This window comes from Macaca fascicularis, chromosome 1 (assembly GCF_037993035.2).
Source record: "Macaca fascicularis isolate 582-1 chromosome 1, T2T-MFA8v1.1".
Classification (NCBI taxonomy): domain Eukaryota; kingdom Metazoa; phylum Chordata; class Mammalia; order Primates; family Cercopithecidae; genus Macaca; species Macaca fascicularis.
In genome coordinates this window covers 232265623-232290695 of record NC_088375.1, presented here as the reverse complement: position 1 = coordinate 232290695, position 25073 = coordinate 232265623, and the positions used below count along the sequence as shown (strand labels likewise).

General features: G+C 63.9%; 1 protein-coding gene across 1 annotated transcript in view; it reads left to right on the top strand.

Moving 5' to 3' along the window:
• PLCH2 (phospholipase C eta 2) overlaps positions 1-23060 on the top strand; it is a 61290-nt gene extending 38230 nt beyond the window's left edge. The window contains exons 5-22 of the mRNA XM_045388184.2: positions 1639-1809; positions 3956-4049; positions 4222-4425; positions 4624-4744; positions 6538-6709; positions 7091-7198; positions 8510-8653; positions 12024-12116; positions 12595-12677; positions 13714-13811; positions 13932-14114; positions 14705-14812; positions 15707-15831; positions 15923-16007; positions 16262-16408; positions 16909-16988; positions 19461-19758; positions 21198-23060. Coding sequence (XP_045244119.2) covers positions 1639-1809; positions 3956-4049; positions 4222-4425; positions 4624-4744; positions 6538-6709; positions 7091-7198; positions 8510-8653; positions 12024-12116; positions 12595-12677; positions 13714-13811; positions 13932-14114; positions 14705-14812; positions 15707-15831; positions 15923-16007; positions 16262-16408; positions 16909-16988; positions 19461-19758; positions 21198-22489 — 3606 coding nt within the window. The 3' untranslated portion in view covers positions 22490-23060. The remainder of the gene's footprint in view (positions 1-1638; positions 1810-3955; positions 4050-4221; positions 4426-4623; positions 4745-6537; positions 6710-7090; positions 7199-8509; positions 8654-12023; positions 12117-12594; positions 12678-13713; positions 13812-13931; positions 14115-14704; positions 14813-15706; positions 15832-15922; positions 16008-16261; positions 16409-16908; positions 16989-19460; positions 19759-21197) is intronic.
• The last annotated feature ends 2013 nt before the right edge of the window (positions 23061-25073 follow it).

Genomic DNA, 25073 nt, shown 5'->3' with positions numbered 1-25073 from the left:
TACATCTGATCAGTCCATCCCATCTCTGGCCACATCCTCAGTGGGGGGCCAGGGCCGAAGCGACAGCAGGCGGCTCACCGGGAGCCTAGGACCCCTCAAGATGCTGGGCAGCTGGGCATGTGTGAAACGAGCTGTCGGGGCTGCCCCTGCCTGAAATGTTGAGCTCTGGAACTCATTGAAGAGCAGAGCTAGGCACTGCATCCTTTCAGGCCTGGTGTTCCTCGTGAGTGGCGACTGAGCTGGGGTGTCACACTGGGGCCGTGTCACCTCCAAGTAGGTCATGCTCTCACTCTGCCCTGCCCAGCCCTGGGCTCCCATACCCTTGTGAGGCAAAGGCCTCAATCCTTAGGGCTCAGGAATTTCAAGCATCCCCTTCCATGGGGACTTTATTGCCGACATGGGATTCCCACGGCCCCTGTATCACCTTGGGATTCTGCTGGGCTGCCCGGCCTCCAGCCCAGGGGATGTTGTTGACCCCCATGTGGGTGGCATTGACTCTCGTGTGCGTGGCGTTGACTCCTGGGTGGGGTGTTGTTGGCTCTCATGTGGGTGGTGTTGACTCCCATGTGAGGTGGCGTTGGCACCTGTGTGGGGAGCGTTGACTCCCATGTGGGTGGCATTGACTCCTGGGTGGGGTGTTATTGGCTCCCGTGTGGGTGGTGTTGACTCCCATGTTAGGTGGCGTTGGCTCCCAGGTAGGTGGCGTTGGCTCCAGTGTGGGGGGGTGTTGGCTCCTGTGGGGGGGGGTGTTGGCTCCTGTGTGTGTGTGGGATGTTGGCTTCCGTGTGGGGGGGTGTTTTTGGCTACCACGTGGGTGGTGTTGACTCCCGTTTGGGTGGTGTTGACTCCCGTTTGGGTGGTGTTGACTCCCGTTTGGGTGGTGTTGACTCCTGTTTGGGTGGTGTTGGCTCCTGAGTTGGGGGGGTGTTGGCTCCCGTGTGGGGGGGGGTGTTGGCTCCCGTGGGGGGGGTGTTTTTGGCTCCCGTGTGGGTGGTGGTGACTCCCGTGTGGGTGGTGGTGACTGCTGTGTGGGGGAGTGTAGACTCCCCTGTGGGTGGTGGTGGCTTCCGTGTGGGAGGTGTTGACTCTCGTGTGGGTGGTGGTGGCTCCCGTGTGGGTCATGTTGGCTCCCGTGTGGGTGGTGGTGGCTTCCGTGTAGGAGGTATTGACTCTCGTGTAAGGTGGTGTTGACTCCCATGTGGGTGGTGTTGGCTCCCATGTGGGTGGTGTTGGCTCCCGTGTAGGTGGTGTTGACTGCTGTGTGCGGGGGTGTAGACTCCCGTGTGGGTGGTGTTGACTCCTGTCTGGGTGGTGTTGGCTCCCATGTGGGTGGTGGTGGCTTCTGTGTGGGTGGTGTTAACTGCTGTGTGGGGTGAGTATATGGAGTTGGCTGTGGGTTGAAGGTGAAAGGCATATGGCGTTGGGCAGGTGTGTCAGTTCTGCATTTTCATGGGGCTGTCCTCATGGTGGGTGGGCCCGTGCCCTGGGGAGTGACTGGAGGCTGTGACAAGGGCAGTGGAGTAGAGGAGGGTGGGCTTGAGTGTTGGTCTTGACTGGGGAGCGGGGCGGCCCTGAAGGACCCCTGTGCACGTAGCCCTGGTCGAGGTGCCAATGGGGACCCAAGGCCTTGCACTGCAGGAAGCAGATACGGACGACCACCAAGGGACGCTGGGTTTTGAAGAGTTCTGTGCCTTCTACAAGATGATGTCCACCCGCCGGGACCTCTACCTGCTCATGCTGACCTACAGCAACCACAAGGACCACCTGGATGCCGCCAGCCTTCAGCGCTTCCTGCAGGTGGAACAGAAGGTGCGCTGCCCGGGCAGGTGTTGGGGGGCCAGCCATCAGGCCTTGCCTTCTGTTCTGAGCTTTGAGCTTCACAGTCAGGGGACAGTGGTGATGGGGGAGCTGCCTGAGGCTATCCCAGGCCATCCCTGGGCTACCTGGGCTCATGCCCCTGCTCTGAGATGGAGAGATTAGGGTGGGGCAGGTCACAGCCTGGCATTTGAGAGCCCCCCAAGTTGGCTTTAGTTTTGATATTACAGGGTGCACCCTATGGGGCAGCCAAGCAGGTACGGAAGGTTTGCGGTTTCTCCTCCAGGGGCCTCTGAATGGCTTGGTCCTGACTGTGGACACCCTGCGCCTCCCACAGCTTGACCACGCCTCCTGCCTTGGTGTTGAGCATCTTGTGAACTAGTGTTCTGTGGCCCAGCCTTTGAGATCTGCCCCTGTGTTCCAGCCACATGGGTCTGGCTGACTCGCTCCCCTGGGGTGCCAGGCCCGCCACAATGTCCACTCACGTTTGTCCGGCAGATACTCAGATGCCTCGTGGAGTCCAGAGGGGCACGTTCACCCCTTTATTTAGACCCCAAGAAGTCCTGACCATCCCTTAGAGACCAATGCAAAGGCCACGTGCTCCCTGGACGCTGCCCCACTGACCGGGGACCTCATGTCCAGAGGTTCAGGGCTCTGGCCATCTTGTACCAGGCCTAGGCAGAGACTGGGTACCACATGCCCTGGTGGCAGGAGTTGCAGGTCCAGCCAGGCAGTGGACGGGAAGGCCAGAGCCCCAGTGGGGACAGGGCTCCGTGGGAGGGGCTCAGACTCTGTGTGGCCACCCTCCGGCCTTGTAGGAGTGCAGGTGAGGACCCTGGACCCTCCTCAGGGAGGACAGCAGGGACAGGGCAAGCCTTAGGGGGCCAAGATGGCTCGGCTTGGGGGTACTGCTCAGGCACCTCCACTCTACTGGCCACCTGCGCTGCGTCAGCCTCTCAGTGATGGTCTGAGGGGGAGGATGGGAATGGCAGGAGGAGCCTTGGGAATCCCAGGTAGGGTCTGGGTGGGTTTTACCCAGGATCTCCCAGCAGTACCCCACCCCAAGCTTACTACAAACCCAGAGCTGGCCTTTGGGGCTGCCCCTGGGCCTGAGCTCCCGGGATGCCCCAACCTGACGGCGCAGCTTGCCAGGCTCCATCCCGTGGCAGCCGCTTCTCCAATCCTGCAGGCACGATGCCTGGGAGGCATGGCCCAGGCTGGGGAGGCTAGCATCAGCTGGCTGGACCCCACTGTCTCAGACGCCCTGTGCCCTGGCCACCAGGGGCGGCACCGGCATGTGTCTGTGGGTGACCTGGCTGCAGACAGTAGGTCCTCTGTCCCAGTAAAGGCAGAGGTGGGAATGGGGCCTGGTTGGGGGATTGGCAGGCAGAAGTGACCCTTCCCTCCCTGACCTTTGCCCCAAGCCTTCTGGAACCCTCCCTGCACTCAGGAGCCAGAGTCCTCCAGCCGGCAACTGGTGCCCTTTCCTGGCCTCCTGGTTGCTGGGCCTCCCCAGGGGCCCACAGCTGGCTCTGGGATCCCACACCTGTTACCTCACCATGTTCCCAGGGAACTCCGAGAAGCCCCGTCGGTGGGCTGTGTAGCTCCTGGCCCAGCTGCACCATAGCACCCTGGAGGTTCCTCAGCCTGTGATGCCTGGGGCGGCCTGGGCTGGGCTGGGCTGGACTGTGGTGTTCAGATCTCTTGGGAGGGTTTGTGTGTGGGGACTTGGGCAGACAGTGGGAGGGGCTGCATAAGGGGGCTGCCTGTGCCTGCCTGGCTCTGCCAAGGGGGCATGAAGATTCTCGCTCTCCTGTACCCACCCATACATGGCCTCTGCTCCACGCCAGGCCCACTCTGGGCCACAGCTCTTGCACTGGTTGGGGGTGGTCCAGCTGATGAGGTCAGAGGCCCCTCCTGTGCTGTCAGAGTTCACAGTCAGAGCAAGTCATCCAAAAGCCACGTGATCCATGGTAGTCCCAAGTCATGTGACACTGGGGCTGGCTGGCCAGTGCCCCTGGGCACCATGGTCATCCCTGGTGTAAGAGACAGGCAGGGGACAGTGGTGATGGGGGAGCTGCCTGAGGCTATCCCAGGCCAGGGATGGGCTACCTGGGCTCATGCCCCTGCTCTGGCCTAGATGACGGGTGTGACCCTCGAGAGCTGCCAGGACATCATCGAGCAGTTTGAGCCATGCCCAGAAAACAAGAGTAAGGGGCTGCTGGGCATTGATGGTGAGTGGGGTGCTGCTCTCAGCCCAGCTGTCCTGGGATGCTGGAGGGGCAACGAGGGTCCAGCCTGTGGGCCGGGACAGGTTCTCTGTGTTCTGTGTGGCATGGGGGCAGGTGGTCATGAGATGAGGCTGGTGGTGGGCTGACATGGCCCCTACACTACGCCATCCTGCAGGCTTCACCAACTACACGAGGAGCCCTGCTGGTGACATCTTCAATCCTGACCACCACCACGTGCACCAGGACATGACGCAGCCACTGAGCCACTATTTCATCACCTCGTCCCACAACACCTACCTCGTGGGTGACCAGCTCATGTCCCAGTCGCGGGTGGACATGTACGCCTGGGTCCTGCAGGCTGGCTGCCGCTGCGTGGAGGGTAAGCCCTGGACCTTGGGCGGTGGCCGTGGGCTGGCATCTGCTGTGGGAGATGGGCTGCCCCTGAGGAACTCCCTAGGGGGATCTCTGGGCAGAGGCTGGGAGGGCCTCTTCTGTGTCCCTCACTGAGCAATGGGACAGGTTCTCTTTTGGTCAAAGCTCAGCCTGCCTGGGCTGACCAAGGTCTACCTGCCTACAGTGGACTGCTGGGATGGGCCCGATGGGGAGCCCATCGTGCACCATGGCTACACTCTGACCTCCAAGATCCTCTTCAAGGATGTCATCGAAACCATCAACAAATACGCCTTCATCAAGAATGAGTGAGTGGCTGGGCCTGGGCGGCTGGCCCCAGAGGTGGGCAGTGTAGGGTCTCCAGGCTCTAGCTCTTCCTGCCACACCCACATGTCCTTTCTTTGGGAGCAGTGACTGTGGTGACCAGGGGGCTGGTTTCATTCTGGCATCTCTGGTTGAGGAGAGAGGGCAGGGAGAGATTGTGGCCACAGGTCTAGGCAGGGGCCTCGCAGGAGCAGCTCGTCCACACGCCTGGTGGCACCTCCCAGTGTCAGTGCCCACAGCAGCCGTGGCTCCCACACTCATCACCCCTGAGAAACCACTCTATGTCCAGACTCAATTTGCTGTCACTCAGCTGTGGCTGTAGACACTGTTGAAAAAAATCCAATTTAGTTTCTGGAATTAGAAGACCACCTCCCCGTGTGGTTTGAGTTACCTTTGAGTCTTGGCTACGCGAGGCTCGCAGGTGGGGAAGGAGCTAATTGCATGAAGAAAGAGAGGAGAAGCAAGATTGATTTAGGAGACAGAAATAGATGGGCCTTCCCTGGAAGAGCTGGCCCTTGCTGTCACTGTCTCAAGCCAGCCCCATCCCTGGGACTGTAGGTGGGGAGGGCATTACAGGGCACAGGGGTTGGGGATAGGGGGAGGAGGGATGAGCCAGGGGCCTGCTGGGATCTCAGGACAGGGTTGCACCTGTGACCAGTGTAATTTGTGCAGGCACAATGTTTTCCTGTAGGCCCTGGGCTTCAGGCCTCAGTTTCTTGCCTGAGAAGTGGGGAGATGAGCCCCTGCACCCTGGTGCCCTGCCTGCCTGCTCCACATCACAGGACTTGCTCATCTCTTGCCCTGGTTAACCTCTTGTTCTGGGTCACTTACATTTTCTAAAATAATAATGGCTGCCTTTTGGTAAAAATCCAAGTAAAATGTATACATGGTTAAAAAAAAATGAAGCTGAAAAGCTTCTAATTAAAAGTCCCTGGGCTGGGTGCGGTGGCTCAAGCCTGTAATCCCAGCACTTTGGGAGGCCGAGACGGGCGGATCACAAGGTCAGGAGATCGAGACCATCCTGGCTAACATGGTGAAACCCTGTCTCTACTAAAAAGTACAAAAAACTAGCCGGGTGAGGTGGCAGGCACCTGTAGTCCCAGCTACTTGGGAGGCTGAGGCAGGAGAATGGCGTGAACCTGGGAGGCGGAGCTTGCAGTGAGCTGAGATTGCGCCACTGCACTGTAGCCTGGGCGACAGAGCAAGACTCTGTCTCAAAAAAAAAAAAAAAAAAAAAAAAAGTCCCTGCTACACTCCCCATTCTGCACCGTGCAGGTAATAACCATGTTCCACCAGATGGTGTGTGCCAGGCTTATGTCTCCTTCTTTATGGGACCAATGTCAGGACCCCAGGGCCATTCAGAGGACAGTGTCCCCAGTATCTAGGTCAAAGGGATTCTATTTCCCAGCCTATCTATTGCTCCACACTGTACCTTGGTTTTGTCCACATCGTTTTAAAACCATGACTTTTTCAAACGTTCCTTTTATTTTCCTGGAGTTTCTAGTTGCCTTTGGTTTTTTCCTTATTGGGGAAAGAAACTCATGCTGTCTTTACCAGTCCCTAAGATTCTCCCAGCTCCTTTCCCACCCACTCAGTTGCTTTTCAAAGCCACTGATGGGTGGGCCACCTCCCAGAGCTGCTGGTAGTCCCAGCTATCCTGGGTTCCTGGTGAAGACCCCTCCTCATTCAATGGTTGGGGTGGGCCCTTGCAGAGGTGGGGCCTACCCATCCTCTGAGGCCCTGGCCCCATCCTGCTCCTTCTGCTTTGGGGCCACAGGTACCCAGTGATCCTGTCCATTGAGAACCACTGCAGTGTCATCCAGCAGAAGAAAATGGCCCAGTATCTGACTGACATCCTTGGGGACAAGCTGGACCTGTCATCAGTGAGCAGTGAGGATGCCACCATGCTCCCCTCTCCACAGATGCTCAAGGGCAAGATCCTTGTGAAGGTGAGTGAGCTCCTGCCCTCCTGGCACCAGCTCACATAGAGTCTCGGGCCTGGGGCAGTGCCCTGCTCCAGATAGGCAGGAGCATCATGCCATCTGTGGGCAGATCTGGGGGCTGAGGGCTGGCCATGCTCCTGACCTGGCTCCATCTCCCCATGGTGGTCACTCTGGCTCAGGACCTCCTCATGCATATCCAGGCCCTTCCCTCCACGCTGCTGCAGCCACAAGGAACTGGCCAGTCTGGCCCCTGCCCCATGGCTGAGATTCCAAAACTGAGCTTGAGAAAAGGCCCCTCTCCTTGGTCGGCGGCTCTTTGTGGGTGCCAGGTGCCGGCTTCCCAGCCTTTTCTCCAGGGCCCCTTTCATCGTGCACCTCCTCCCTCAGGGGAAGAAGCTCCCAGCCAACATCAGCGAGGATGCGGAGGAAGGCGAGGTGTCTGATGAGGACAGCGCTGATGAGATTGACGATGACTGCAAGCTCCTCAATGGGGATGTGAGTCGGGCTGGGGGTGGGGGGGCGGGTGCAGCCTGCAGTTCTCAAGAACAGCTGTCCGTCCTTGCTACTCGGGCAAATTAGAAAGGGAGGTGTCCGGGACAGGGGGACATTGGGGCAGATGTGCACAGTGGCCCGGAGCCTGGGGGGTCCTCCCTGCCCACCCACCCCTCTGCATGAGAGCTGCAGGCCTGCCTGTTCCGTTTCAGCTCCCACATTTGAGCTGACTCTTGGGGTGCCATCCACTCCCCCTGCCCTGTCCTCTTGGCCCCTCAGTAAGTGGGGGCAGCACTGGGGGCTGGGTCCCACACCAGACTCCACCCCATTCCCACTGGTACCTGGCCCACCCAGGCCCTGGCACAGGATTTCCCAGCTTCCTGCCCTTTTTCCCACCAAGTCTGGCCAGACGCTGAGTGGCTGGTAGTCCTGCCCAGCCACCCCCGTGGCCAGTGCTGGCCTCATCTCCAAGCAGTGCCATCTCTAAGGTCAACTCTGATGTGGGGTTCTCATCAGCAGCACCTCCACAGAGTGCCGTCACCGTGTCCCCACCAGGGCCCGGGCGGGGGGCTGCGGAGTCAGAAGCCCCTGATTGTGAGGTGCTGGGCTCGGGGGCGCCGATCTCCTCTCCTCTGGACACTGCTCTGGGGCTGCTGCTGCGAGGCAGCGAAGGCCGTTGCTCCCAGAGGGGCCGTGCATGGGAAGATAATTGTGTGGCGTGTTCCTGGTCACGCGGCCAACCATTTTAGAAAGTCCTGAGGCAGCAGCACTCTTCCTGCCTGGGATGTGCAGCGCAGGCCTCTGTGTGGCCTGTGTGACGGCAAAGCCAGCTCCACGGTGCTCCCGGCTCTGTGCCCACTCCAACCGGGCACCAGGGGCATATGACACCCAAGGCCCAGGCCCTGCCCTCAAGGATTCCAAGTTCATCAGGGGCACCCGAGGGGCTGCACTGGCAGGGAAGGGCATCCAGCCCAGCTCAGAGGCCACCCTGAAGTTTGCCCCTGGCCCTGCCATCTTCTGAGGCACATGGCGGCCAGTGGTGGGACTCCAGACCCTGTGCCGCCTGCTGGCACACTGACCTCTCAGGCCACGGGGCCAGAAGCCACACACATTCTGCTGAGGGCAGCCTCGTGCTGCTGGAGGAGTCAGGTGGGCCTGGGTTCCTGTCCTGCCTGTAGCTGCCTGCAGGCCCCGAAGTGACTCACGCCTTCCGTGAGCCTGGGGTGGGCAGAGTGCTGTGACCCTGCGGGTTGTCACTGCCACTGCTCACAGGGCTGGGGCAGATGCCAACAGGCCGGCCTCTGGCTCCTGCAGGCATCCACCAATCGAAAGCGTGTAGAAAACATTGCTAAGAGGAAACTGGATTCCCTCATCAAGGAGTCGAAGATTCGGGACTGTGAGGACCCCAATGACTTCTCCGTCTCCACACTGTCCCCATCTGGAAAGCTCGGACGCAAGGTAGAGGCCAAAAAGGTGACACCCCTGATGCCAACAGGTCTCCCCGACAGCCAGCCTGTGGGCCAGCCAGGGCTCCCGAACGTATGGGTCTGTGCGCACACACCTCCAGGTGTGCACTCACACCTGTGCACACACAAATCTGCACACAAGCACACCTCTGTACACACCTCTGCACATACACCTGCATGATCCATACCCACCTACCAGCGGGGTCTCAAAACCCAGTCAGTCGTGGGAGCCGCCCCGCTGTGGGGAATTGACGGCCTTCCCTGCCCAGCCCCCCACACCCCGCCTGGAGCTGCCTGTGGCCACGTGGGGAAGCTTCCACGTGGAGCGAATGGCCCTCAGGGGCTGTCATGGCAGACACAGTGGAGTGTGTGTGGGGTGAGAGGTGACAGGCAGGGCGGGCCGGGTCCTGTGGTCACAGAGCCTCCTTGCAGATCTCAAAGGAGCCAGGAGCTGTGGCCGGCAGATCCTGCAGTCCTGCTGTGGGTGGGACCGAGTGGGGAGCGTGGGTGGGCCCTACAGACCCTCCACAGGGTGACAGTGCTGGTGGGCGCCTGTGCTGGGGACAGTCTCCTGGTGCCTGGAGAGCCCTACTGTGCCCTGTGGCACTGGCTTGTTCTGCCTGTCCCTGCAGGGACCTTGCTGTTTTCCTAACCCTTGGAGAGGGTGGGAAGGTGACTTCTCCCTGGCCAAGTGGGGGTGCTGTGTCCCCTTCCAGGACCAGTATTTTTAGACTCAGGTGTTTGCGTTTCCGCCCACGGTCCTCAGAGCACTCGGCACAGCTGACACCACAGGAGAGCTCGAGGAACATGCCCTGTGCAGGTGGCTCTTGCGGGGCCCGAGCTGACAGGCATTCCTTTATTTTTATCCCAAGGTGTCTAGGTGGGGGAGAGTGGCCATCTGTGGCTCCGCTGGGCAGCCAGCTGGGCCTGTGCAAAACCTGGAGATGCGTCTGCAGGTCCAGGAAAGTGGTCTCCTGCAGACCTCATGTCTGAGCTGCTGCTGGGGGTTCTGTGCTCAGGGACGGCTTCCTGCAGGAGGAGGAGGGGCTCAGGCACAGCCACTAAGGTTGCGGAAGGAGCGGGAATCCCACCCTGATGAGAGACACTCCCTGCTGGGTGTGGACACACACCCCAGAAAGGTCCCAGAGCCTTTAGCACAGGAGAGGGGCGGAGCTGATGCCAAGGCCAGGCCGGGATGCATTCAGTCCTGGAGCTCACTGGGCGCGTGGCCCAGGTGAAGGGGGTGTCTGTGCGCTGGGGGTCGTGGGAATGGCAAATCCCACCGAGGGACACCTGTGCCTCTCTGTCCCCCTGGGCCAGCCGGTGTCCCCTCTGCCCATGAACCTTGAGGACGTAAGGCCTCTACTCATGCGTCCCTGAGGCCCGGGAGCAGGAATGGGTATCTTGGGGAGAGAAGCCGGATGGGTAAGGAGGGCACCCACCCCCAGACAGCTGGGCACAACCCAGTGAGTGCTTGTACTGCCAACAGCCTCGCCCGGCAGGCACCCTTCCCTGAGCACCCCCTTGGGGCCCAGCACCCAGCCTCCCCGACAGAGGCAGGGCTGGGGGGCGGCTGAGACCCTCCACTACCCTCCAGGCCCCCTCGCCTCCTGGGCCTTCTGCTGCCCCTTGGAGCATGGTCGGGTCTTGCTGTCTCCTCTGTTTGGGAGTCCCAGGGGTGACAGCAGGTCTGGCCATGCAGTACGGGCTGTGTCTGGCCGTCTGTCTCCTGGGTCAGTGCGTGCCTCTCCTCGGTCATGCCTGGATTTACAGTCACTCGTGGCTCTGGGTCACTGCGGCGTTTTGGGGATGTTTAAGGAGCTGTGAAGTGTGGTGGCCCCGACTGGCTCCAGGCGCACTGTGAATCCAGCTCCTGGCGCCTCTCCCGGCAGCTGTGGCGTCAATAAATTAAGAGGAAACCGGGGCTGGCTTTTCTGGAGGTGGAGAGAGACGAGCACGTCTGAGAGCCGTGTGGACCTGGACAACCCGGAAGCCTCCTGCTGCGGTGCACGCGGGGCCTCGGGCTCCGGCCAGTGCAGCCTGGTGATGGGAAGGCCCCGCGGCCACTCTGGGCTGTGGGAAGGGCCGTCCAATCCCATCCTGGCTCCCTGTGAGGGTGAAGGAGGGGCAGGCCACACCTCCGGGCCATGGTACCAGAGCACAGGGAGGCTGGCGGGAGCTCCCCGGCCGTGTCAACAGGACAGAGGCCCGCCTGGCATGGGGCCTGCGGGCGCAATGTGTCCTGATTTCCGATGCGTCCGGTGAGGGAGTGTCCAGGCAGGCACAGGTCCAGGCTGGTGAGAGCGGGGAGCAGTAGGAGCGGTTTGCTGCGGCGTGGCTGAGCGCCGAGTCTGTGGTCGTGAGAGCTGCAGTGGCCTCTTTGCAGCAGTGTGGGAGCATCCGCGGGTGTAGGAGGGCGTGTGTGCAGGGGCGTGTTGTGGGTGTTGCAGGGTTGTGTCCAGAGGGGTGGGCGTCTACAGGGGCACGGCCACGGGTGGGTGCTGTGTCCACTTCTGGCGGAAGTTCCTCTCTAACAGGGACCCCTGCTGCAAGCCCAGGGCTTCGCGGTGTTTCGAAGAAAGCAGCCCCCACCCTTGGTGGGGGACAGGATGTGCATGGGAGCCCCTCCTGAGCACAGCCGGGCCATGTTTTGGGGGTGTCTGTGGAGGGGGCTGCAGGGGTCAAGTGGCAGCACAGGCTCTGCTGGTTCCATTGGGAATGAGCTTTGGGATGAATGAGCAGTTGGTGATGTGGCCCGGGGTTCAGCAGGGGGCAAGCAGGGGAGCCCCGGATGTGCCTGCTGCTTACACAGTGGTAGGAAGGCTCACAGTGGCTTCCTGGGGTTCCCTGGTTTACGGCCCGCCTCAGGGAACGCCCACTGGAGCTGTCTGTCTGATGACGAGGTACCTGCGCGTTATGGAAACAGGTCAGGGCGGCAGGGCCACGGAACGCTCGTAAAAGGGTTACGCAAGCAGGCCTGGCCGAGGAATATTCCAGACACACAAATGCAGTTATTATGTAGTCACCACTGGTGGGGAAAAAAGATTCCGAACTTAATGAGTTTAAAATAACGCATGAGAGACGCTGAGGCAGGTGTGAGCACATGTTTCCACCGGGGCCTGCCTTCCAGGCTGCTTCTTCTCAGCAGCTGGCTCTGCGCCAGGGCGGACTGGGAACGGCGGCCACCGGGCTCCCCAACCTGTCCCCGCCCTGCCCTCTCCTCCCCCGTCTGCCTTACTTCAGACCTGGCTCAAGCCCACCTCCTCCAGGAGGGCCTCCTGTGGCGACCAGGGAGCTGTCCCGGCCTCCCTGCCTGGTTCAAGGCTGGGCTCACCATGTCCCTGTCTCTCCCTTGGACTCAGAGCAAGGCTGAAGAGGACGTGGAGTCTGGGGAGGATGCCGGGGCCAGCAGACGCAACGGGCGCCTCGTCGTGGGAAGCTTCTCCAGGCGCAAGGTCCGGCGCAGCTCCCAGGCCAGGGTCCCCGTCTGGGCCCAGTGTTCTCCCTGCTCCCAGTGCCCCAGTGGGCCCTGCCCCAGCCCCCAGGGTTCCCAGCCCCCAGGGTTCCCAGCCTGGCTTGCAGGATCCCTTCTGAGTCGGGCTGAGCTATCGGCTGCAGGTGCCAGGGACTGGGCCAGGAGCCTGGGCTTGGAGCTGGTGGGAGCAGGTGCCTCGCTGGCTCACATCCCTTCTCTGGCCCACACTGGCCCTTGTCCCAAGCTCAGGTGCCCTGTGGCTGCCCTGGGTGTCCGCCGGAGCCCAGATTGGGAGGGCACTGAGGAGGCTTTGGCAGGCCCAGCCAGGCGGGATGGACATGGGAGGCTGCGTGGGCCACCGGGGACCCTGGAGGACAGGCCCTCCCCAACGCCCTAGCTTCGCCAAGGCCTGACCTGGGCCAGGGGCCCTACAGCTCATGCCTCTGCCCCCCACACAGAAGAAGGGCAGCAAGCTGAAGAAGGCGGCCAGCATGGAGGAAGGAGATGAGGGCCAGGACTCCCCGGGAGGTCAGAGCCGAGGGTAGGTGCCCTGCCCCATGGGGAGGCCCTGTACGCTCCTGGGAGCCTGGCCCAGCCAGCCCCTTCTCTGTGGTGACCCCACCAGGGACAACCCCGAGCCGGGCAGGACCCACCCCCTTCTTGGCCCCTGGAAGCAGTGGGAAGTGGTGGGGAGTGTGGTGTGCAGGGCAGGCTGGTGGCTGCGAGCAGTGGGGGCAGGGGTGGCCGAGCAGGTGGCTGGAGGTCCCAGGTCCCCACAGGCCTGGGTGCTGCTGGGCTGTCGGCCCTTGGTCCTCACCTCCTCCTATGAGGCCTCCAGCCTCATGCCCTCCCCAGGGGGCATCAAATGCCTGCCATGAAGTGGCTCCCCCACTTCCCGTCCAGTCAGGCTGAATTCAAGGCCCGGGCCCCTGTGTCTGAGGCTTCCCTCACCACTGTCTGGAGTCTCTTTGGGATCTCAAACCTACAAGCCCAGAAGGAGCTTCCGCCCCTCCCCAACCCTGGGCTCCCCCGTGCTGCCCACTCCCTCCTATTGCCGTCTCCCCTCACTTCCATCCCCCAGCGGTTCCTCTGTGCCCCTCGCCTGGGTGCAGCCCCCTCCTGTCCAGTCCCGGGTCCCACGTGCCAGCCGGGCTCTGCCCTCAGCACACACCTGATCCACACGCGCTGCTGCCACCTGGGTGACACGGAGGCCCCCTTGGACCCCGGCCTCCTCTCCACATAGTGATTCTGGTCCAGACCCAGGCCCTGACCCCAGCTCTCCCCTGCTCAGAACCTTCCAGAAGCCCCCACACCTGCCACGCTTGGCAGACCACATCATCCTCCACCGCACACAGTGTCTGGAGCCTTTGCCTCTGCCGGTAGCTCCGAGCCAGCCCACATCCTGCCTGGCACTCGGGTTTCCGCAGCCTGCAGCCCAGTCTGGGGTCTGTCTCTCAGGGTTCAGGGCCCGCTGCGTGAATTAATGAACCTGCCTGAGTCCTGGAGCCCGTCTCACGGAGCTGGGTGCCAGGCTGGCCCTGGATGGGAGGGGTTCTGACACCCTGTACCTGCCACAGGACGACCCGGCAGAAGAAGACCATGAAGCTGTCCCGGGCCCTCTCTGACCTGGTGAAGTACACCAAGTCCGTGGCCACCCACGACATAGAGATGGAGGGTGAGTGGCTCAGGGACCTGGCACAGGTGGAGGCCTCCCTGTCCCCAATCCCTGCTATGCTGCTGGGCGCCGGGCGAGGTCGAGGACTCGCAGTCTGACGACCGGTCACCGGTGCCACAGCGGTGTCCAGCTGGCAGGTGTCGTCCTTCAGCGAGACCAAGGCCCACCAGATTTTGCAGCAGAAGCCGGCGCAGTACCTGCGCTTCAACCAGCACCAGCTCTCCCGCATCTACCCCTCCTCCTACCGCGTGGACTCCAGCAACTACAACCCTCAGCCCTTCTGGAATGCCGGCTGCCAAATGGGTGGGTGCGGGCGTGGCGCACTGGGCGTGGTGGGAGGGCTCGGCTCAGATGGTCCCTGGAGCCCAAGCGGTGAGCAGGGGACCTGCTGGGGCCTTGGTTCTGTCCAAGCTCTCTTGCCCTTGGAGCCTCCACACCTCCGTGGCGTGCTGCCGATACCAGGCTGCCACTGACACCAGGCTGCCACTGACACCAGCCTAGCACTGACACCAGGCTGCCACTGACACCAGGCTGCCACTGACACCAGGCTAGCACTGACACCAGGCTGCCACTGACACCAGGCTAGCACTGGGGCAGGGTCCTTCAAGCCTCAGGGGGATGTGGGAGCGATGATGCAGGCCTGTCCACGTACTCCCAGGGACACCTGCCTGCGAGGCTGGCTGCGCCAGCTCCAGGAACGTTCCTCCAGGATGTGCTGGCCTCAGTTCTGCACAGGTGCGAGCCTCAGCGTCCCATTCATATTGGGTGAACGAGCGGCAGACAGCAGATCCGCGGCAGCTGTGCAGGGGAGGCTAGTGTGTGGTGGCAGGTGGGTGGGGGACACCCCTGGAAGGTCGGGTGCTGACCGGGGCAGCCTTGTGTCCCCCTCACAGTTGCCCTGAACTACCAGTCAGAGGGGCGGATGCTGCAGCTCAACCGAGCCAAGTTCAGCGCCAACGGTGGCTGCGGCTACGTACTCAAGCCCGAGTGCATGTGCCAGGGTGAGGCGCTCGGATGCTCAGGGCTCGGATGGGCCTCCTGGGTGTCCCCAGAACGGAGATCGGAGCCCCACGGGCTAGCAAGGGGGTGGGGGCGGCTTTGGCAGAGTCCCCTGGAGGGTCAGGTTGGGACGAAGCTCCCAGGATGCTGGGGAGGTGGGTGGGGAAACCCTCCTTGCTAGGGTTGCAAAGAAGGGCCCAGCTCTGCCCGGAATCCAGGGATGGAGAATTGGGGAGCCTGGGCCCCATGTGAGATTCATGGCAGGACTTGTCTGAGGGGGGCCCAGTGCCAGCGACCCAGCCCTCTGTGCCTGGCCCCTCTGTGGGTCTCAGGACCTGGGTCTGGGCTGGGTGTTGGAGGGAACCTCCTCCCAGCTCTCAGACACCTCTGTTTTGTCTGCTGTGGATGACTTCTAGCTTGGTCCCCCTGTGGCCCTGGCAGGAGTATCACCATGGGAGTGGGCAGGACAGGGGACGGGCGAGTGGACCTTCCGCTGGACCTGGCTACTGCTGTGGACCGGCCACTTCCACCTCTGCCCTTGGCTTGCCCTCCTCGGAGTTCTCAGCCTGACCGGGCCCCAGGGCACTGTCACCAGAGACCCCACCCCTCAAACCCCCAGGGACCCAGACCCAACCCCAGAAGCTGTGTGACCTCCTCCGCTCAGCCGTGGGAGGCATGGGCTCTGTCCCACGTGCTGCGGTGGCCACAAAGGTGATCCATACTGGGCCAGGCGCACCTGCCCCCCCGAGGTGCCCCCCCGGACTGCTGCCTCCCTCCCTCCACCTGGCACTGGCTGCAGTCTCCTATGTGGGGGCCGGGGAGGGGCAGCCATGCCCCAGCGAGTAGGGGGCTTGCTGAGGGCTGGGCCACTGACCACCTGCCCGGCATTCCCTTAGGTGTGTTCAACCCCAACTCGGAGGACCCCCTGCCCGGGCAGCTCAAGAAGCAGCTGGTGCTCCGGATCATCAGTGGCCAGCAGCTCCCCAAGCCGCGCGACTCCATGCTGGGGGACCGCGGGGAGGTGGGGGCCAGCCCTGCACAGGCAGGTGGGAGTGGGGAGTGGGCCGGGCATCGTGATGGGCCCTGAAGCCAGCCCCACTCCTGTGTCCCAGATCATCGACCCCTTTGTGGAGGTGGAGATCATCGGGCTCCCTGTGGACTGCAGCAGGGAGCAGACCCGCGTGGTGGATGACAACGGTGAGGCTCAGCCGTGGCTCTGTCACGCTGGTGATGGAAGTCTGAGGGGGAGGGTTGGGGCTACCTGGTGTGCCCGGGTGCTCTGCCCAGGCCTCCCTCGGTGACAGTCCTGGGTGCCGCTCCCCTCTAGGTGGGCAGTCCCGGGAGCGGCACCGGGAGCGGCATTGGGAGTGGTGTGGGCCGGGGCTCCAGGCTGGAGTGGTGCTGGGCCGGGCCCTGCCCACGGGACACTCCTCCTGGCGCTGCTTCCCCAGGGTTCAACCCCACCTGGGAGGAGACCCTGGTGTTCACAGTGCACATGCCGGAGATCGCGCTGGTCCGCTTCCTCGTCTGGGACCACGACCCCATCGGGCGTGACTTCATTGGCCAGAGGACGCTGGCCTTCAGCAGCATGATGCCAGGTGGGCAGGTGTGGACACGGTGCCCCCCGCACTGGCTGCGGGCCCCCAGGCAGGGCAGGCACTGTTTCCCCTGCGAGTTGGTGCCTGTGTGGGCGGGCCTGCATCTGGCACCAGAGACAGGAGCTGAGGACAGGAGAAGAGCCAGCCTGGGGCTCTGTGGGTCTGATGGGGACATAGCCTGTGCGGGAGAGGTCACCCCCAGGAAGAGGGCTGAGGACAGGACAAGAGCCAGCCTGGGGACCTGCGGGTCGGGGGGCGGGGGGCACGGCCTGTGGGGGAGGGGCCACCCCCAGGAAGAGGTCCCTGCAGGCTGGTGCAATGCCAGTGGGCTTCCTGGAGGAGGTGGGGGTAGTGCTGGGCCCATGGGAGGCAGAGGTCCCAGGCCTGGGTTTGTCGGCTGTATTTGGGGTCTTGGGACCTTTGAGTAGAGTGGGGGACAGAGCAGGTGGGGGCCTCGGGAGGCTGTGACCTCATGACCCTGCTGACCCACACTGCTCCAGGCTACAGGCACGTGTACCTGGAGGGGATAGAAGAGGCCTCCATCTTCGTGCACGTGGCTGTCAGTGACATCAGTGGTAAGGTGAGTATCACCCCCTGCCACCAGCCATCGTGGGGAGGGGCCGCACCAGCCCCTTGTCCTATGCACCCCCATGTGTCCCCAGGGCTGGGTCCTGAACTCAGGCAGTGAGGCCTAGGGTCCCCTCCCCGGGCCTCTGCTCCTCTACCTGCAAGAGGGGGTGCTGTGGGGGTCTGGCTCCTGAGCCACCAGTGCCCACCTCTGACCCCAGGGCTGGCTGTGGGCATCTCCGGCAGGGCGGGTCCCAAGTGCTCTGGGCCTTGCCCCGCCGGCCTCGCAGGCTCCACCCCCACAGTGCTGCCATCTGGCTTCTCAGCAGGGACTGAGTGGTGCCCCCTCCCCTCTCTCACCCCCTACCCCTCTACTTCCTGCTGTCACATGGAAGGCAGCTGCCCCGGTTTGCCTGTCACTCCACACCCAGCATGTCTGTCCCCTGCCCCAGGTCAGAGTGGGGACTCGGCTTCCGCAGGAAGGGGTGCTGGTGCCGGCCCTGCTGCCCTGCAGAGCCGGATGCCCTGGTTCTCAGCCGAGGCCCAGTGCCCTCTGGGTCCTGCTGGTTGCAGTTGGCCCTTGGAGGACCCTGCTCACACAGCACGAGGGGCCTGCCCAAGCCCAGTGCTGACTCTCCTGCCGTGCTCTTGGGCCCAGAAGTGCCATCCGGCCTCTGCTGTCTATACACCCATCTGTTCCTCGTCCCCCAGGCCGCAGGGCTCCCCCAGGCCGCAGGGCTCCCCCAGGCCGCAGGGCTCCCCAGGCCGCAGGGCTCCCCCAGGCCGCAGGGCTCCCCAGGCCGCAGGGCTCCCCCAGGCCGCAGGGCTCCCCAGGCCGCAGGGCTCCCCCAGGCCGCAGGGCTCCCCCAGGCCGCAGGGCTCCCCAGGCCGCAGGGCTCCCCCAGGCCGCAGGGCTCCCCAGGCCGCTGCTGTGGCTGCCTCACCTGCTCCCTCTGTCTCTTTGGTCTTGCAGTCGGCTTCTCTATGGCCTCAGTCTCTACCTTTAGAAGCCCAGCTCTGTTAGGAGCCTTGAAGGTACCCGGTGCGCGGGACAGTGCGGCCCGCCACCCCTGCATGCCCAGGCCATGCCCCATTAGCATCCGTGATTCCTGGTAGCATTTGGGGACTGTCGCTCTTGTGACGTGGATCATGACATGGCTCTGGGGGCCCTGGCCATCCCCAGCCAGAGTGGCATTTACGAGGCAGATCCAGGGTTCAGCTGGGTGGCCGCCTTCTCACTGGCCTCCCCTCTCCTCCTCTCCCTCAATCCTCCCTCCCCTCCCTCAGCCCCTTCCCTGGTGGGGAGCCCGCTGGAGCCCCCGCTGTGCCCCTCCTATCCCCCTCCTTCTCTCTCCTGCCCCCCTGTCGGACCCTCAGGCTGCTGGTTCTGAGTTCCCCTCCCGCTCCTTCCCTGTCCTTGCCAACCATGCCCAGTGCCTGGGATGAGGGCACCCCTGAGGCCGGTGCTCCGAGCTGGAATCCCGGATCTGCTTCTAAATGGCTTCCCAGCCACTGTGACCAAATGCGTGGATTTGGAATCTTGAATCAGGAAGCTGATTCAAGTGCTGGCCATCTGAACGCATCTGCCCAGAGGCGCCCTGCAGGGAGGTGACCCACCTGCTGGGCCTGGGCCGCTCTGTGCACAAGCACGGCTCATCATGGGGGCACAGTGGGTGCTGCCGGTCTTGGGGGCATCTGGCATGTGAGGGCCCCTCTGGCCTCTGCACCCTGGAGATGCAGCTGCCTCCCTCTCAGCAGCTGTTCTGCTCAGGCAGGGACCGCCTGGACCTAGCTGTCCAGGAAGATTGGCTGTGGCCAGGTACTGGTGGGCCAGGAGCCTGAGCCCATCTTGGCAGGGTTCAGGGGTCAGCAAGCCAGTTGTGGGCCTTGGGGGTTCACATGAGCAGAGGGCAGGGCGAGACCAGAAAAGGCTGCCTGGGGGAATTCAGGAAGGTTTCCTGGAAGAGGTGGTACTTCCCAGGGCAGGAGTATCACCATGAGAGTGAGCAGGACGTGGGCTGGGCGAGCAGGCCTCCCACTGCACCTGGTTACTCCTGCTGTAGACCAGCTACTCCTGCCTGAGAGAGGGGCACACGCAACCAGGGAGTGCCACACCAGTGTCCCCTGCCAGCGATGGGGCTGCAGGTCTCTGAGCAGGTGCAGGCTGTGGTGGGCCAGGCTGGGACTTGAGGTCTTTCCTCCGGAGGAAGGACCTTCTCTCCATGCCCCTCACAGGCCCCACATGCCCAGGAGGGTGGGGTGGGCCATCTGTACTTAGATCTGTAGCAGCCACTGTCCCAGGCAGAATGCCCTAGGGACCCTGCTCCTGAAGGCCCAGGTGTGTCCACACGCCCCCAGCCTGAGGTGGCCTGGCCCCTCGGACCGAGACACGTCTGTGGCACGGTCTGGAAAGCTGGCCCTGGGGGTGCAGCTGCAGCTGGGCTGGGACCCCTGGCAACAGCTATGCAGGTTCCTTCTCTTGCAGGTCAAGCAGGCTCTGGGCCTAAAAGGCCTCTTCCTCCGAGGCCCAAAGCCCGGCTCACTGGACAGTCATGCTGCTGGGCGGCCCCTGGCCCGGCCCTCCGTTAGCCAGAGGCTCCTGCGGCGCACAGCCAGCGCCCCAACCAAGAGCCAGAAGCCGGGCCGCAAGGGCTTCCCGGAGCTGGTCCTGGGCACTCAGGACACAGGCTCCCAGGGGGTGGCGGATGACATGGTGCCCCCCAGCCCCAGACCTGCTCTGGAAGCCCCAGCCCAGGAGGGGCCCGGCAGCGGCAGCCCCCGAGGTAAGGCACCAGCTTCAGTGACAGAGAAGAGCCCTGTGCGAGTGCGGCCCCTGCGCGCCCTGGACGGCCCCGGGGCTGCTGGGATGGCCGCCACATGCATGAAGTGTGTGGTGGGATCCTGCGCCGGCGTGAACACCGAGGGCCTGCAGAGGGAGCGGCCACCCAGCCCGGGGCTCGCGAGCACGCAGGCAGCCATCCGCCAGCAGCCCCGGGCCCGGGCTGACTCACTGGGGGCCCCCTGCTGCGGCCTGGACCCTCAAGCTATCGCAGGGAGAAGCAGAGAGGCACCCAAGGGTCCCGGGGCCTGGAGGCAGGGTCCAGGCGGTAGCGGCTCCTCGGACTCCAGCAGCCCAGACAGCCCGGGCATCCCTGAAAGGTCCCCCCACTGGCCTGAGGGTGCCTGCAGGCAACCGGGGGCCCTGCAGGGAGAGATGAGTGCCTTGTTTGCTCAAAAGCTGGAGGAGATCAGGAGTAAATCCCCCATGTTCTCCACCGGTAAGCCCTCCTGCCCTGCGCGGTCCTCCCGCACGCCCCTGGCATGGCTGGGCCTGGGTCACCTGCTGCTGCTTCTGTGTAGACGGCATCGTCTCGTGTGCTCGTGGCTCTGTCTCCGTGGCACTGTTTCCGTGGCACTCTGCTCCCTTGGCTTGCCTGTGGCCAGTAGCCCCAGCCCTCCTGTCTGACCTTGAGGCCCTGGGACTTGGGGTGGAGCTGGTTTGAGGCCCGACAGGCTGGAAAGAACTAGCTGCTCTTGCTGAGGGTCCGGGGCCAGGAGCGTGGCCTGACATGCTGGGCCCCTCTGACTGGGCGCTTCCTCAAACTCACCTCCCGGGCGGCTGGCGACTGATGCCCTTCCTGGGACTGGGGGCCACGTCCCATCCCATTCCCACCGCCCTCCAGGGCAGGCTCCAGGGGTCCCTCCTGGGAAGTCTGATGTGGGCAGGTAGTGCAGCTGCTGGGTGTCTCCTACGTCCCTGGGACGCCTGGAGCTTGCCGAGTGCTGTGTGGAGTGGATTCCCTGGGCCCTGAGGGAGGGACATACACGGAGCCCACCCCATACCACCCTGCCCCTCCAGACCCCCTGACCAAGCTTTCCTTTCTGCCCCCACCCACGCTGCCTCCGTAGTTAGGAACTGAGAGCGGCGAGCGACAGGTAACGGGGCCCAGCCCTGCTGTCCCGTGCTGTCCCAGCCCCAGGAGGGCCCCATGTGTGGCACAGGGCATGGACTGGGCCTCACCAGCAGCAGGGTGGGGACACTGAGTGTGCCGCGCCCGGGGGATGCCTCGGGGTGGGAGCTGGGCCCGGCGACCCTCGGCACAGGGTACTGGGGACACCACCCTGACTCAACTCCTCTCCGCCTCTCTCCCTGTCTTCCTCTCTTTCTCTCTTCTGCTTCTCCCTCTGGCTCTCTCGCTCTCACTCCCCTACCTCCCCACAGACACCCGCCCCCTCTCCACGCAGCGGCCGCTCCCTCCACCGTGCAGCCTGGAAACCATTGCCGAGGAGCCCGCCCCAGGCCCTGGCCCCACGCCACCAGCGGCAGTCCCCACCAGCTCTTCTCAGGAACGGCCCCCATACCCAACAGGACCGGGAGCCGATGTGACAAGCCCCCCAGAGGACACTGAGGAACACCGAGACAGCAGGCCTCGGCCGTGCAATGGCAAGCGTCCCAGCGGGGCATACGAGGGGGCCCCCAGCAGCCAGTCGGACGGCAGGAGCCAGCCCCGGACCCCGGGCCACCTGCCCGTGATTAGAAGGGTGAAGAGTGAGGGTCAGGTGCCCACAGAGCCCCTGGGAGGATGGCGGCCCCTGGCTGGTCCCTTTCCAGCCCCTGCCGTATACTTCGATGCCACGGCCGGTGACCGGCTGTGGCAGCGGCTGGAGCCATGTGGCCACCGAGACAGTGTTTCCTCCTCCTCCAGCATGTCGTCTAGCGACACTGTCATTGACCTCTCCCTGCCCAGCCTGGGCCTGGGCCGCAGTCGTGAAAGCCTCCTCGGAGCCCATGTGGGACGCCTGCCCCCCAGGCCCCACTCAGCTTCAGCTGCCCGCCCAGACCTGCCACCTGTGACCAAAAGCAAATCCAACCCCAACCTGCGGGCTGCGGGCCAGCGGCCTCCCACGCCTGACGAACTGCGGCCCAGGCCCCTGGCCCCACGGATGCCTGGCCTCCCGCTCCGGCCGCCCTGGGGCTGCCTCTCCCTGGTGGGCCTGCAGGACTGCCCCGTGGCTGCCAAGTCCAAGAGCCTGGGGGACCTCACTGCTGATGACTTTGCCCCTAGCTTTGAGGGCGGCTCCCGCAGCCTGAGCCACAGCCTGGGCCTCCCGGGAGGGACACGGCGGGTGTCGGGGCCAGGGGTGAGACGGGACGCCCTGACGGAGCAGCTGCGCTGGCTCACGGTCTTCCAGCAGGCAGGAGACATCACGTCACCCACCAGCCTGGGCCCGGCTGGGGAGGGGGTGGCGGGGGGCCCCGGTTTTCTGCGGCGCTCCTCCTCCCGCAGCCAGAGCCGTGTGCGTGCCATTGCCAGTCGGGCCCGCCAGGCCCAGGAGCGGCAGCAGAGACTACAGGACCTGGGCCGGCAGGGACCCCCAGAGGAGGAGCGGGGCACCCCCGAGGGCGCCTGCTCCGTGGGCCACGAGGGCGGTGTGGATGCGCCAGCACCCTCCAAGGGAGCCCCTGGGTCAGCACCCGCGGCCGCGGAAAACCGGGTCCTGCTCCGCCTCTGACACCTCAGTGGTGGGAACCTGGGGGCTCTGGAGGCCCAGGACAGGGGTGGGCGTGTTGTTTGCTCAGGAAACAGGGCAGCCAGGCCCCCAAAACTGTGTCCCTGGCTGCCCTGTGTCCCCTTGGCCCCTGCCTCCCTCCTGCCCCTGCTCCCGGGGGAGGAAAGGCTGAAGCTGCCGGCCTGGGGCCCACAGGAGGGGGTCGAGGCTGGCCCCGCCAGGCAGATTTTCCGGTGTTTTAGGATCGATCCATACAGAAATATTTAAATTTTTAGAAGCAAAACTTATAACATTAAAATGATACCAAATCCCTTTCCATTTTTACCTGGCTTTTCGCCCCGGGTGTGTGTGGTGTGCATCTGTGCACACCTGTCCTGAGCCTGCCCTGGGAGATGCAGCTGACCTGGCCACGGCACAGGCTGGGGTGCTTGTGAGGCACCAGGGCTGCTCAGGATGCTACCTGGGCCTCGCCTTGAAGGCTGCATCTGCCTTGCTGCGACCATGCTGCCCTCTGCACCAGGCCTAAGCCTCTGTAAACTCCCGAACGTGGTTCCAATAAACGTGCTCACCAGCATGCACGGGCCTCCCGCTCGCTCAGCCTCCTGTGCGACACCAGGTGTCTGTCAGAGCCTTTGCCAGGCCCAAAGGACACCCCAAGAAAAGACCTGGCCCGTCCTCAGAGGGCTGAGCTGGATGGGCTCCCAGAGTGGGCTGCAAAGCCTGCTCCTCAGGGCACAGACCCTAACCCCGGGCCGCCGGCCCCCCGACCCTGGGGGCTGCTCTGCCTGCAGTCTTGGAGGATGGTGGTTCCAGAAAGGCCGTACCCTGGAGAGGCTGGGGTGCTGGTTGGGCCTCCAGAGGCCTGTGCTGCAGCTCATCCTCTGCTGCCCCAACAATGGGAGTGGGTGTGGCCCACCCCGTGGCCAAGGTCAAGGAGTGTCCTGCCCCGTGAGGCTCCACCACATGCTGCTGCCCAAGGGGCCCGCCCAGCCCACCACCCGGATGAGTGCTGCTGTCGGGGTGTTCCGTCTCATCCCTGGCTGCCTTGCACCTAGGCAGGGCCCTTGGGAAGGTGGGCATGAGGCCCGGAGGCCGGAATCCTGGGGTGCTGGGGAAGTTCTGGGGAGTTGCTCTGCCCTCATCATGTTCCTGCACTGGCAGGGATCGTGGGCGGCCACAGGAACCGCTGTCATCACTTCCCCAACTCAGCCAGGCAGAGGGGCCACTGGTGCTCCCCTTCCCCGAGCCCCACCAGGCCCCTCAGAGAGAGCCTGCGAGACATCGCCATCATCGAGCCCCGGGACGCTTGCGTGCGGGCAGCTGTGGCCCCACCGAGAGCAGGGGTGTGGTGAGCTGGTTGCCTGGGGCCCAGGGCGGCACCTGAGCCTGAGGAGTCTCAGTTCTGGGACAGGGGACTCACAGAGCCCCTGGCGATGACAATGACAGCAGCCTGATGACCGAGGCCTCCCAGTGAGCCCCTGAGTGGTGCTGTGGGCAGAGCAGGGCTTGAGGAGCCAGCTGGGGGTCTGCGGGAGTCAAGGAGGGGCTGAGAGCCTGGGGCCAGATCGTGTCTTGAGAAAAGCGCAGTCGAAATGGCCACGTCAAGGGAGCAAGGCGGAGGCCAGAGCCCGCCTGCTCTGGCTGGGGAAGGGCTGGGGTCACAGAGGCTAGGGTTACCCGGAGGCACAGGGGTGCCTGGCTCATAGGCTGGGTGGCCTCTTCTGCAGGAGGGGAGCTGAGGCCAGGGCCACAGGCAGGCTAGCAGGCCCTGCGTGGGGTTGTGCAGGGGCTCACCAGCCTGGGCTGGGCCCTGGTGTCCTTGTCCTGGCTCTGTCCTCCCAGGCCTCTGTGCATCCCCCACCTCCTCCTGGGATCCTGTCTGGGCCAGGCTCTGGCCAAACCTCTGCAGTGGGTGCGTCCCCTAGCACAGATGGACTCTCCAACCCTGGGGTCAAGCCCTGTGGATGTCAGGCCGGGCAGTCACACACCCAGGTGCCCAGAGTGGCCAGGCCACTGCTGCCATCCACCACCAGTGAGGGGGGCCAGGATGGTAGCAAGAGCTGGAGGGGCTGAGGAGTGCCAGGGAAGGCCCGAGATGCAGGCTGGGAGGGCTTCCCCATCAGAGAGCAGGGCCTGAGGAGAGGGCCGGAAAGTGGTAAGGGCCGATGGGATCCTGGGGGCTGGGCCTCTGCCCTGGGGACCCACAGGAGGGAGAAGCTGGAGCCAGGTGGACAGTCAACCTCAGGACAGGACAGGAGCCCCCTTGGTGGCCGCTGCACGAGGGCTGGGCCTCAGGCTCCACGCAGACTCCAAGGGTAGGCCATGAAGAGACACCACCGTGGGGTCCAGAAATGGCCACTGGGCACCTCTGGGCAGGCCGGGTCTCCATGGGGGAGGGCTCTTAGCCTCTGCAGGTTCCAGACCACCAAGCAAAGCTGTCTGGAAGGTGGTCCATGCCACCCCACCTCCTTGGCCTAGGACAGCCTATGCTTGGAGGTCTCAGTGAAGCTCCCAGATCTGGGGGACCCTAGTGGGGGGGTGGTGGGGGCAAGGTAGCAGCTCAGCCTCCTCAGGGCCTGCCCAGCAG